The sequence below is a fragment of the Oryzias melastigma genome, linkage group LG18, assembly GCF_002922805.2.
Source record: "Oryzias melastigma strain HK-1 linkage group LG18, ASM292280v2, whole genome shotgun sequence".
NCBI classification, from domain to species: domain Eukaryota; kingdom Metazoa; phylum Chordata; class Actinopteri; order Beloniformes; family Adrianichthyidae; genus Oryzias; species Oryzias melastigma.
In genome coordinates, this window is record NC_050529.1 from 17,919,843 (window position 1) to 17,933,023 (window position 13,181).

The 13,181-nt window shown below is 39.6% G+C and overlaps 1 protein-coding gene across 1 annotated transcript; it reads left to right on the forward strand.

Moving 5' to 3' along the window:
- Positions 1-5,618: 5,618 nt before the first annotated feature.
- Positions 5,619-10,651, forward strand: six7 (SIX homeobox 7). Its single transcript, XM_024288250.2, has 3 exons — positions 5,619-7,031; positions 7,867-8,030; positions 9,720-10,651. The coding sequence occupies exons 1-3, from the start codon at positions 6,624-6,626 to the stop codon at positions 9,928-9,930; spliced, it is 783 nt and encodes a 260-aa protein (XP_024144018.1). The 5' UTR covers positions 5,619-6,623; the 3' UTR covers positions 9,931-10,651.
- Positions 10,652-13,181: the final 2,530 nt, after the last annotated feature.

A 13,181-nucleotide genomic window follows, 5' to 3' on the forward strand; every position in this document is an offset into this window, starting at 1 on the left:
TGGGTTCACATGTGTTTTTATAGACTTAATTGAAAGTGAACAGAAGTTACCACTGCCTGTATGTACAGTATGCAGCTTAGGTCTGGCTAGGTTTGTGTTTCTTCTACACAAAAATGGTATAAATGTATTACACCCTGTTCTGGTGCACAAGTGGAATGGTTGATCAGAAGATCGTTTACTTCCTGCCTTGCCCGCCCATGTGTCTAGTGGTGCATTCACCACTATTCACCAACCAATCAGGGACTCAGCTTTGGTCACGTGATGTTTTTAGTGACTCGATCAAAAGGCAGAAATAAAAATTCAATATGGCCACTCGATGAGAGGATTCCATTCATTTTCTTAACCTGCTGGGACAGTGGGGTTGCCTGAGACTGTCCTGGTTACTGTTGGTGGAAGGCGGGATACAGTCTGGACAGGTCGGCAGCCTGTCACAGAACCTATAGAGCTCAGGTGATTGCACCCGCTATGCTAGCCAGCCGCCTGGTGGACAGCGTAGCGAGCTAGGGATAAGCAGCTCTACCAGGATCCGTAGAGCAAGTGTGTTTGCCGCCCCGGCTACCAGTTCCTGGGTAGTGGAGCTCACTATGCTGGTACACCAGCTGTTGGCTGCCTGGGTGCCGTCATTGGGGGCACAATCACTCCAGCTCCAAAAAAAAAAAAAAAAACGACTGTCTTGTTCTCATGGCTTCACAAGAGCATGCAAATGGGACATGTCTTCTGAGGATGAACCAACCTTCATTTGGAAAACTAACCAGTCACCTGGAGTTTGACATCATCTATGGTTTTGGAGTACAACACAAAAATCCCTGTTTTTAGTTAACAAGTTGGCAACTACAGTCCCACTAATTGTGCAAAAACAAGAACAATATAGTATGAATAAAATATTAACTTCATAGAGTTTTTTTCCCCTTTTTTTATAACAGGGAAGTTGACAAAAAAGGAAGAAAGAAGAACCAAAACGTAAATATGAGTGCACCCTTTCAGCTCTTCCTTGTTCAACTTTGTTCAATCATTATCTCAGAAGCTCTCCCTCTTGGTCCCGTCGACCTGTTGTGCTATATCTGTACATATACATATCAATTTAGTCGCTTGTTTGCCACCACCCCCCCTCGCATGCCCAGAGAGGCAACAATGCAAACTTAAGTAACAAAGCTAAATAGAGTATTTTTGGGACAAGGGGAGGGGAAGACGCAAGAGGATAGACCTGTCTGAGAGGATACGGCTATTGAGTTGTAAATGAGCTTGTAATTAGCTCTTACACATTTGCCTGGAGGGAATTAGTGTGTGCGTGAGTGTATGTTTAGTGCAACGAGTGTGTGTGTGTGCATGCACTCGGGTGTCTGCTATTGTGTTTTTAACCCCTTTTTCCTTAGAATTATGGTGATAAGCAGATAATACTAATTACTTCTCCTCCCAGTTTCTTGTTAATTGTGATGGTGTGGGTTTATACAGGATGTATTACCCCCCACCCCCCACTTCCACACCCACATGCACACGCAGATGCATCCCCACTGATTCGCCTGTTGTCAAAATCAACAGGTCATATTATATATAAGCGGGTTATTTTAAGCTGCTGATTAATTATGCCAAGAGGGGCGCCCACCAAAAAAAGTGATCCCGCCAATCAGGGTCACAGTGTGTTTGTGTGTCTGTGTGATGGATTCAAATTTCTAATAACATTAACATAGCTTCCCCCTCTCCTCATATTCAATTAGCAGCTATAATTATAATCACTGTAACTGCAAGCTGCTGGGATAGCGTACACAGCAGTCTATTTTTTTACCCATCGTCTGCCAGCACTCCTGCACCCTCTTTTTTCCGCTCAGTGAAAGGATGATAAAATTATGGAAGATGTAAAAGAGGAATTTATAAATGGATATCACAACTTTACTGGAAAATAAAATGTCTGACTGATATTTACTTCAAAATAAATTACTTTTTACAGACTCTTTTCACCAAAGGTTTAAAGACGCTGCTGTAAATAGAGGGACAGCGAAACTTAATAGCAGCTTAGGGTTGCTTTCGCAGTGTAATAGTCCTATGGACTCGGTTCAAGCATGTTTGTATTGGTTTGCTTTCGCTATTGACTGTGTAAAGCCAGATTCACATTGCGTTCAAGTGGCCACTTCCAATGAAAAGTTTATGTAAACATTCATATATGTTCAAAACTCTTGCGCTCTTACGCAAATTTTTAAGTCTGTTTTTGGGCTGTAAGTAGAAATCATAAAGCCATTTAAGATTAAAGCAGTTGAACTTTGACCTATCAGGGACTTCGATTTGGATCATGAAGGAGAAATTAATAATTATAAGATGCCAAGTCTTTCATATATCGAAATAGAGCTGTGAAAAAAAAAAAATCATGGAGCAAGATTTACGAGACTTGCACCACTTTGACATTTTGCACCCTCCAAATACATGTACTAGGGTGGGCTGGGTTGATAAAATGAATTGATCAATAAGAATCTATTTAAGCTTATTAGATCAATAATCAATTCATAAAAATATAGATTTTTTCACATAAAGCTAAAGTCTGCTAACTTGATGCTAATGTTTAGGCTAATGCTAACGCTCGGTCGACATAGACATCCATTGCTGATTAAATTAATATCTTTATTAACTCACAGGTATGACACAGCTACTTATTTGTGCAGTATTCACATATAAATGTATTCCAAGATAAAATAATATATACAGTTATATGTTTTAAGACAATATAGTTACTGTCTCATTGCATCACTTTTACTTACAAGACAGTTTTTGTGTTTTCTGTTTGTGGGAATTTAAGATCTTACAAAATACTAAAGATTCTACAAACAAAAGAGCCATCATTTCATCAGAATATCTCTCTAATTGTTCATAATCTGTTCAGATTAAAACAAATACCAAGAGAAAAACAAGACGCCATCACCAAGAACTGAATGAAATGTCAAACTTCTTTTTTCAAAACAAAAAGCTGAAAAATACTAAGTAAGAAACAAAGAATTCTGACCTGAAAGCAACAGTTTTTTGTATTCATACTGAGTTTGGTGTGTAGAATCATGTAAGTAAAATAGTTACAATAGTTTATTAGTTGTGATCAATAGATTTTTGTAGACAATGTTGTAAGACAATATTAAATATTTCTAAAATATCCACTCTTGTACTTGGACTGTACAGAATTTTCCCTTCCTCTCCACTTAGTGGCAGGATAGGCTCCAGCAACCCTGAGACCCCCATATGGAAATACAGCAGGTTTGGAAGATGGATGGATGGATGGATGGAGGGATGAACAAACAGTTACAATGCAGTGAATACCGTTAGATTTTTATTTGTACATTTTTGTGTGGTATTTCATTGATTTTAATGATTTTAATTACTAAGTAAATTACCAATTAAAAAAATCTGAAGGGCTGAATCCTGTAATTTTTATTGACTGGCATAACATTTGTGATTATTCCCAATATATTACGGCTTAATACCTTTATCAGATTTCTGTTTTAGAATTAATACTGTTATATTGCTTTATTTCTGATGTATTATTCTAAAAAATATATTTTAAATAAATAAAAAAAATATTGAAAAACTAACAGAAAAGATCTTTAGTATTTTTGCATTTTTTAAGAATTTTAAGAACTGGTTAAAATTATTCATTTTGTTTTAAAACCTGCCTTATCTCCACATTTTTCTATCTTAATAATCCAAATATATTATTCAGCAGCCCCCTTATAACCATAATCTATTCATCCCATCACTGTGGTGTTAGTCATCCTGTTCCAACAGCTTGAGTGAGCTTAAGCAGATTTTGGTTCAGTCTGATCTCAAAAGTTTTAAACAGATTGGGCAGGGGGGTTTCTGGTAATGAAGGGTAGTGTGTGGTGGTGCAAAGTGTCTCAAACTTAGACGGGTCAGATTACCGAGAGCATGATCTCCGCTGAGCTCATATTTTCTCCCCTTTTGTGCCACCGAGCATGACACAGCTCTCCCCCTTTTCCGTTAGAACACTAACTCAACCTGGACTTTTAATCTAGATTTATAATCTAACAAGTATCAAATCACAATAACATATTGTGGAGTCTGTACCCTAAAGCATCTTAAAGTCTCACTGATCAACTTTTGATCTAGTGTAAAAGCGTTCCCAGTGAGCTTTTAATAATGATTATACCTTTTTGGGCCCAAATAATATATTAAAAAAATGTTTTCTAGGATATAGATCTCTTTACATTGTGCTTTTACTCAAAGCACAATTATGTTCAGAGTGAATCTTGTGGTAGAGTGTCTGTCCTGAGATTAGAAGGTCCTGGGTTCAAATTCCGCCGGAGTCATACTGAAGACTAAAAATGGGACCTACCTGCTTGACACTCAGCACTAAGGAAATGGATTGGGGGGTTAAACCACCAAATGGTTCCCGAGTCTGACTGTGTCTGCAGCTCACTGCTCCCCCAGGGGATGGGTCAAATGCGGAGAACAAATTTCACACATCAAAGTGTGTGACAATTAGTATGATTTTAACTTTAACTTTCAGTATCAAGACCACAAGTGCTAAAGGCATAAAAATTATAAAAATAAAACAAGAATCACACTGTTTCTTATCTTAGAAATGCTTTTTTAATGAAATATTATCTTGACAAGTAGTTATTTTCTCCTTTTTTGTGATTTTTGCACAAACAAAAATTGCACATCGTCCTACTTTATAATAGTATATATAAAAGGTTACCATCACTAATTATTTTCATGTAAAGCATTGTGTACAGCTGCTTTGTGTAAGACAAAGTCCCAGTCCGAATTCCTCCCTTCTTCCTACCCCTCCATTTGAAGGGTCATTTTTAGAGCAAGTGTGTCCGCATTTTTTTTTTTTTTAATTGGAACAAAGTCCTCTGTCACAATGGTAAACCATGTGACTGTGCTTTCCTTCACGTGGGTGCAGTCTGAAGCACAGAAGTTTACATTTAAATGTCAGTAATGACTTTTTGGTGTAGCATATGTTGTATTACGTAAAAATTATCCAGCAAAAGTGATGGTGTAACTTTTTATGGCGAAAGTGTTCTAAGGTTAAGCAGACTCGATTCAATGGACGTTTCCAATCTGAATACACACCTTACACTGGGGTCCCACGGCAAACTTTATGGCTTCAATGCGATCCCCAGAGTCTTTACATAACTTTGAAAGTGTGAGAGGAACCTCCACTGCATCCGATCCCATGTAACCTCGCAATCGGGCCTCTATGGTGCTTTGAATCTGTTTCGCTGGGTTTCAATTTTTGTCTGATTTGAGTCGCAGTACTTTTTGTGAAGTTGGGGCAATTAACAACCTAAATCGTAATAAATGGCGGGTTATCGTGTGAACCTACGAGAGTTCTCGGTTTAACGGGGTTGGCAGCAGAGCCGTAGCTAGACCACTCCAGCGTCACACCTGGGAGCCCGGTGTGAGACTCTTCCAAGTAAAAAATCATGAAGTAGACTCCTTCAGGGACAGATGAAATTGCTTATATCAGAAAAAGATGAGGACTTTTCCACTTGCTTCAGTCAGGATTGTGTTTCTCTTCTAGACAGACAACTTTTAAGCTCCTTCAGCGTCATTTAGAGGCCAGACAAAAGTTCACCTGACTGCAACCTTTCTGAAAAATCAATAGTCACGCCGGGGATTGGCATTAGTAGTAGAGAAGCAATGTGATATCTTAACAGTGGAACATTTGCTTTTCCTTGAAGCCACCTTAAAATGAAGTGTTGTGTGTGAACGTTTAGGCTAACGAATAAGACAGACTGATTGATTAATGAGCTATACTGAGATCAGAAGGATTGAAACAAGCAGATCTTTAATTCCGTGTCCTGACTTGGTTCACATTGATGTCCAGGGGCGTTTTCATTATGCGCCGGCCTGACAAGAGGTCGCCAATGTGCAATCCATGTCTGCTTTAATTACATGGGTATTAGCAGGTGGGGGATCCCTGCAGCTTTGTGCCCCAACATGCACCCCAGGCCAAATGTTTGGATGCATGTGATGACTTCTCATCTGCATGGCACTATGGCGTCTCCCTAGTGTGGTTGTGATTTCATCTGATAAGATTTATGCAGAAGTGGCACAACATGAGAGTAAAATGATCTTGAAACATTTGGCTTCCTGCAGTGAAGGTCCAGCTCATCTCATGGAGATCCGGCCATCTCATGCACCAATCCTCACTTGTTTGCTCACTGCACCGATACTGGCAGTCAGAGTATCCTCGGGCTAAGCCAAACAAGCTGATCAGCCAGGCACCTCTGCACACACCGCCCCCCGCTAAGAGGCTAATGGCCGGGATGTATAATCCTTCTCAAAACAACCACAGAGATGCTAATTGTATCCAGCTATAAATACTGACGACTACTTGTCCCCTTTCTTCATTTGTCTCTCCTTCTCTAAATGCGGAGCCGCCACCGCGGGCTTCCCTGAAGGATTTCACCGAATACGAGGAAAGACTGGGTTACATAAGAAAGGTGGGAGATAGAGGCTGCAGGTGTCAACAAAGTTGCGGGAACAGAGGAGAGCGCGGACGGAGGGGGAGCAGAAAACACAATTTTACGCGCAGAAAAGGCATTTTACGCACAGAAAAGGCATTTTACGCACAGAAAACTCGTTTTACGCACAGAAAATTTGTTTTACGCGGCAGCATGTTCCCTCTGCCTATGTTCACGCCGGACCAGGTCGCTCGGGTGTGCGAGAATCTGGAGGAGACCGGGGATATTGAGCGCCTCGGACGATTCCTGTGGTCCCTGCCCGCCGCCGTCCCCGGCTCAGCCGGAGAGGCGCTCAACCGGCACGAGTCGGTGATGCGAGCGAGAGCGCTGGTCGCCTTCCACGTGGGGAACTTTGAGGCTCTGTACCAGATCCTCCAGAGCCACCGTTTTACGCGCGAGTCGCACGCCAAGCTCCAAGACTTGTGGCTGGATGCACACTACAGGGAGGCGGAGAGGCTCAGGGGGCGTCCTCTGGGACCCGTGGAAAAGTACCGCATCCGCAAGAAGTTCCCTCTGCCCCGCACCATCTGGGACGGCGAGCAAAAGACGCACTGCTTTAAGGTAAACAACTTCATATGAACCTTTATTGAGGGTGTGGCGCAATTTACTCCAATAAGTTGGCATACCCAGAGAGCAATTTAAACTTCACTGATGCTATCAATCGGCCTGGTCTTTGAGCTCTTAAGATGATAATGGTTAGAGCCACAGTTATCCTCTTGCCTTCTGCCGTCAGCTTTAAACTGCTTTAGGAATCCGAGCTACGGTACGAGCAAACATGCCAAACATGACGCTCCATAGGTATTTCAAATCTTCCCAATGCTTAATTTAGCTTTAAAATGTGACGAAACTGTGGTTTTAAACATCACTTTCCAAAATAAAATAAACAACTGAACACAAATTACCCTTTTTGTCTTAAAGAAATTGAAGAATTTGGAGAATTTTAGTTGGTTTGGAGTATAAATAAAATTTTAAAAAGTCTCAAAATGGTAATAAAGTGAAGAGAGAAGTCAACATCACAAATTCTTTTTCATCCTGGCATCAAAATGCAACAAAAATTACACGTTTATATAATGAATTTAATTTTTAAAAAGATTTCTCTGCATGTTTTACATCCCTCATGAGGCAGAAGTGTTTCACAAACTTATAATCTTTAATGCTAAACCTCCAGAGGGGTTGCAGGTCTAACAGCCTATTAAGCCCCTTACCATAATCCAATTTAGTGGATATAGATTGTTATGTTCTTTCAATGCAGCTGGTGTTTATCTGTTTATTAATCCAGCCTTATATGATTACACGGAGCATCATTTGAGAGTGATGAGATTACTGTGGTTTAAAACATCATCACGCTTTCATGTCAACATGAATCAGACCAACGGGTCCTGTGAATCTTCTCCAGGAAAGGACTCGCAGCTTGTTGAGAGAGTGGTACCTCCAAGACCCGTACCCCAACCCATCCAGGAAACGCCACCTGGCCCAGGCTACAGGGCTCACGCCGACGCAAGTTGGGAACTGGTTCAAGAATCGGCGCCAACGAGACCGCGCAGCATCTGCAAAGAACAGGTAGATCTTTGTTATCCAACTAAAGAAGAGACTGACACATGCACATGTAATGCTGTGTTCACCATATTCCAGAATGGGCCAGTTGTTTAGCCCACAGTGTTCACACTGGACAAGTCCAAGTCACTGGTTGGTCAAAGGTCAACTGGTTTAGTATGTAGAGCCTGAAAACCCACAAGGACCTTGGTGCAGATGTCAATGGCCAAAACCGAAATTCGTCGACAGGGAAATCTGAAGTAAATCTTTATCACTCAAAAAAAAAAACAAAAAAAAACATTGCGACCAGTTACAGTTTCCTCGTTTTAAGCTTTAAAGCAGGGTTGTCAAACATCCAGCCCTCCAGATGGTTTAATCCGGCCCAGTCATGACGAGAAATAAAAAAACGAAAAGGATGTTGGAGGGAAAAAAAGCAAGTTTTTAGCTCATTCCTGTGGTGAGTTATGGTTATTAAAAAAACTGGCTGCAATCCCCAATTTCACCACTAGGGGAACCAACGAACAAGAAATATGGGTATAACAAGAGATCACGAAAAATAAACACCATTTCTTTGTAAGGGCACACAGTTTGTTTCTCTCACCGCTGTTAAGTTGCTGTTAAATGATCAGGTGTGACACTACAATTACCAAAATGTCGTCAAAAAGATAATAAAAATAATAATAATAAGTGATTAGACTACTAGGTTATTTGAGGGATTTTATCCAACTGAGAAAAAACAGAACAAAGCAAAGCTATAGATAACTAGTTGACCAAAGGTTATTTTGGGATTATGTTACTGGTCCGGCCCACTTAAGATCAGACGGGTTGAATGTGGCCCCCGAACCAAAATGAGTTTGACACCCCTGCTTTGAAGGGTGGCCGTGGTGCAGTGGTAGGGCGGTAGATGGGGGTTCGATTCCCGCCTCTGGTGGAAGGTTGGCGTCAGTGTTCGGCAGCGGAGCCACCACCAGTGTGTGAATGTGTGTGTGAATGGGTCTTCTTCTCTGTATATGACGCCCGGCTGCATTATGATTGTTACAAAACAAATCAACAAAGCCAGCGACAGGGGATCCATATCTCGGCACAACACAGCTGAGGGTTAGCAGGACCAAAGGTGTTCAGTTTCTCAGGGGTAAAATGGCTCTAACATCATAAGATAATAAATGCTAATGTATTAAACTGAGTGATATGTTCATAAATCCATCACCAGGACGGAGTTCACTGGATTCAATGCCAATTGCACTGAACCGCTGTTGTCTAACTTCTAAGTCCATTGGAAAGTTGTGCAAGCGAGTAGATTTTTGATTTCTGAATCTTCTGCATATCCATGCTTCTTTGATGAATGTTTCAGCTTGCTTAATGCTTAAAACCTTTGCTATTGTTGTTGGATCTGGTCATCAGTTGCTAGCGTCCTTAGCTCCTGTCGTTTCACAGGACACACAGAAGATATTGCTTAGACATGAACAAATGTTCAATAAACTTGTTCAGTAGACTCAAACAATGAACCAAAGACATAGACAGTGGACGCAAAAACATATTTTTGGCACAAAAGGAACTCCATACTGCCCAGACTCAGTCTTCAGTGGCCCCAAGGTCAATTGAGTTTGATAACCCTTAATAGAAGGTTGGCTAAAGAGGTACTGACACCATAGAAAGACATGGACTTAACACAGTATCTCTCATGACAGTGTTAATATCTCTCCCTCATCCCTCCAGGCTCCAGCAGGATCCTTCCCTTCTGCCCTCCGAAGGATCAACCGACGGCTCCTTTCAGGAACGCCAGCATCACTCCCAGCGGCTCCCGACCTCCCCTCAGCACCCGGGCAGCCCTGAGGCCAGCGACTGCAGCACAGAGACGGAGCGCGCCGGAACAAGAGCCTCCACTCCGGAGATCTCTGTCAGCAGCGACAGTGAGTTTGAGTCTTGAGAGGAGAGATTTTTTTTTTTTTTTTACGGATGGACAACTCAAAAACACGGAAAAGTCAGACGACAGAACTTCCGGAGCGGCTGCAGGAGGACGAATATTTGGAAATAAGGGAGATGTTTGCACTTATAAAAGCACATGCTGTAACATATCTTTCCACGGACCATGACTCAACAGAACTGAGGGTTTTACAACAGATGTAGACATATCGCCTATTGTTTTAGTTCATGTGAGTGTTGTCACTTTTTAATGTTTTATACGCATTTCAGTCAAATGTTTTGATAAGAGACTTTTTGTACTAGTTTTTCAGGAAAGTACATTTATTGTGTGGAACATGTAATAGCAGTATGACAATGCCTTGACTAGGCCACAACTGAATATGAATATGTCAACATGCACATCAATACTTTGAATGATTTCAATAGTGTGCTATTATAACAGACAGTTAATGGTTTATGGAGAAACAGCAGGTTGAAAAAGTTTTGTTTTTGTGGCATACCCAGACTCAGGGGCGGACTTACCATAAGGTGACGGTGGCGGAGCTTGGAGACTAAACATGTCTTTAATAATGATCTAACTGTAACATAAAAAACAAATCACTGAAATGGCATAAAACTTCTCAGGTTAAAGTGTTTCGTCCTCCACCAGCTCTTTTACAGCAATGGAATATTCCATCAACAGCAAGCCGAGAAAGACTTTTCAAAGTGATAAAAACAAAAAAAAAGCAGTAAAATTGAGCGTTGAAATGTGAAAAAGAAAAAGGCAAAGAGAAAGCCAAAAAAATTGTTGCTGCACTTCTGAAATTGCAAGAAGACAGAACAAGAAAAAAGAACAACAATCAGAATTATACTAGAATAAAGTTGTAAAATTATGAGAAAAAGAAATGTACAGTTATGAGAATAAAGACAACATTATGAGAAAATAGTCGAAATTTAATGAGAAAACAATTGTAAAATTATGAGAAAGAAGACTAAATTTGCGCAAATAAACTCGTGAAATCTTGAAAAGTCAAAATTTTACGAGGATAAAACCGTAAAATTATGGGGAAAAAAATCAAAATTGTACAAGAAAAATCACACTATAATGAGAGAAGAATCAAAATCATACTGATATAGTGAAATTATTAGAATAAAAACTACATTTTTCGAAAATAAGTTGTAATTTAATGAAAAAAAGACTACATTTTGCAAAAATCAAGTTATATATTTATGAGATGAAAGAGAAAATTTTGTGAGGAAAAAGTTGCAACAATATGATAAAAGGTCAAAATTTCATGAGAGTAAAATTGTAAAATTAGGAGAAAAAAAGCTCAAACTGTCCGAGATTAAAGTTGTAATATTATTTTTTAAAAAGTCAGAATTTTACAACAAATCAAGTAATATATTTATGAGAAAAACGGAAAAAAATTATGAGACTAAAGTTGTAATTTTATGAAAAAAAGTCAAAATTTCACGAGAAAAGTGAAAATATTTTGAGAAAAATGTTGAAATTATGCTGGAATAAAGTCGTAAAAATATGAGAAAAAAAATAAAATCTGCACAAGAATTAAGTTGTAAATTTATGAGAAAAAAGTCAAAATTATACAACAATAAAGTTTGAAAATTATGAAAAAAGTCAAATTTTCACAAGAATGAAATTGTAAGATTATTAGTAAAAACAATGTAATTTTACAAGAAAATGTCATGTTTTTTTAAAAAGTATTTTTATTTATTTTGCCTTTTTTTTGTAAAAGCTAGCTAAAATAATTAACCTAACAGCTGCAGGGGGCCCCATGTTGTTGTTCGCCTGGGCCCCCCAAACTGCTAAGTCCGCCACTGCCCAGACTTCCATGTGCATATAAACATAAACACAAACCCATTCAACTCATCTGACTGCCTTAAGAGGGTCGACACTACAGTGCAACAATCAGTCATCAGCACCAACGCTCACATGTGTGTGAAGAGGCTGCTTTGACCACAAACTGTTACTGCTGTGAGGCTGTTCTTCCTCTTCACTTCTCTTGTTGTTGACACGCCGGACAGCTGGTGGCGCTCTCGAGTGCTCTGGTTCCTGCTCACACAGACTCAGCCTGGTCTGTTCTTAACTCCATGTGCCTATGAACATTTGAGAGCAGTGAGGCGTGTTATCAGACCTGTCTTTGTGATGTCTTTCTTACAGTTGTCATCTTCACAACACACTGATGCATTGAAGAAGAGTGTATTTTGTAAATGTTTGTGTGAATAAATTGAATCTATTTTTATCTGAAAACACTCTGATTCACTGTTTTTGTTTGTTTTGGACAGAATGAATAAATTATAATTTCATTATTCTCCAAAGTCGTGCTGTACACTAAATGTATGTGTTTATTGAAAGTAATTTAAGCATATTTAGGCTTTGATGGGGAATTTTTACCTGCATATCTTTACCAATTTCCTTGCCCCATTAAAGAACTAAGAACTTGGAAAATTAATAATGGAAAGTCTAAATTGAGTTTGCATGTTCTCCCCGTGCATTTGTGGGTTTTCACCGGGGACTCCGGCTTCCTCCCACCGTCCAAAAACATGCTTCATAGGTTAATTGGTGACTCTGAATTGCTCCTAGGAGTGAATGTGTGAGTGAATGTGTGTGTGATTGAGGCCCTGCTACAGACTGGTGACCTGTCCAGGGTGAACCCCGCCTTCGCCCATCAGTAGCCGGGATAGGCTCCAGCAACCCCGCGACCCCGACAGGGAAGAAGCGGACAAGAAGATGGATGGATGGATGGATGGATGGATGAAAGTCTAAATTATTATTATTTGACTCAAATCAAGGGTAAAACTGTCGAATCTCAACGTTTTTCATGGATTTAAAATTACATATTTTGGTCTGAAAATAGTTTTCTTTTAATTTTGCTTCACATTTGGTCAGTTTAAGCATCACTTATTTTTTCTGAAGATTTAAGTTGATGAAATCTCAAGATTTTTGTTTATTTTAGTAGTTGATTTTTCTTACAAATATGTTCAAGTAACTCATATTTTTCCCCTCATAATCAGTAAAAAAATATTAAAATACTAATGAAATAACAAATTGTATAGCTAAATTTACCAAAATGTTGATTAGTTATCTTTAACCCGCTGAGAAAGTCAACATTTGATGACATCCTGTGATTGTCAGCAGCAGTAAAGGGGCAAAGATCTGATGTTCATGGTAATCAAAGCTCAGCCCTAATATCAGCATTTTGAACATGTTTGTGTCATTTTATGCTAGCATGGATGCAGGAAAAGAGGTCTAAAAAA

Excerpts from the sequence above, each read along its gene's own strand:
- six7 (XM_024288250.2), top strand. The coding sequence starts at position 6,624 with ATGTTCCCTCTGCCTATGTTCACGCCGGACCAGGTCGCTCGGGTGTGC. Across the intron at positions 7,032-7,866 it reads AAAAGACGCACTGCTTTAAG|GAAAGGACTCGCAGCTTGTT; the intron begins GTAAACAACTTC and ends AATCTTCTCCAG. Across the intron at positions 8,031-9,719 it reads GCAGCATCTGCAAAGAACAG|GCTCCAGCAGGATCCTTCCC; the intron begins GTAGATCTTTGT and ends TCATCCCTCCAG.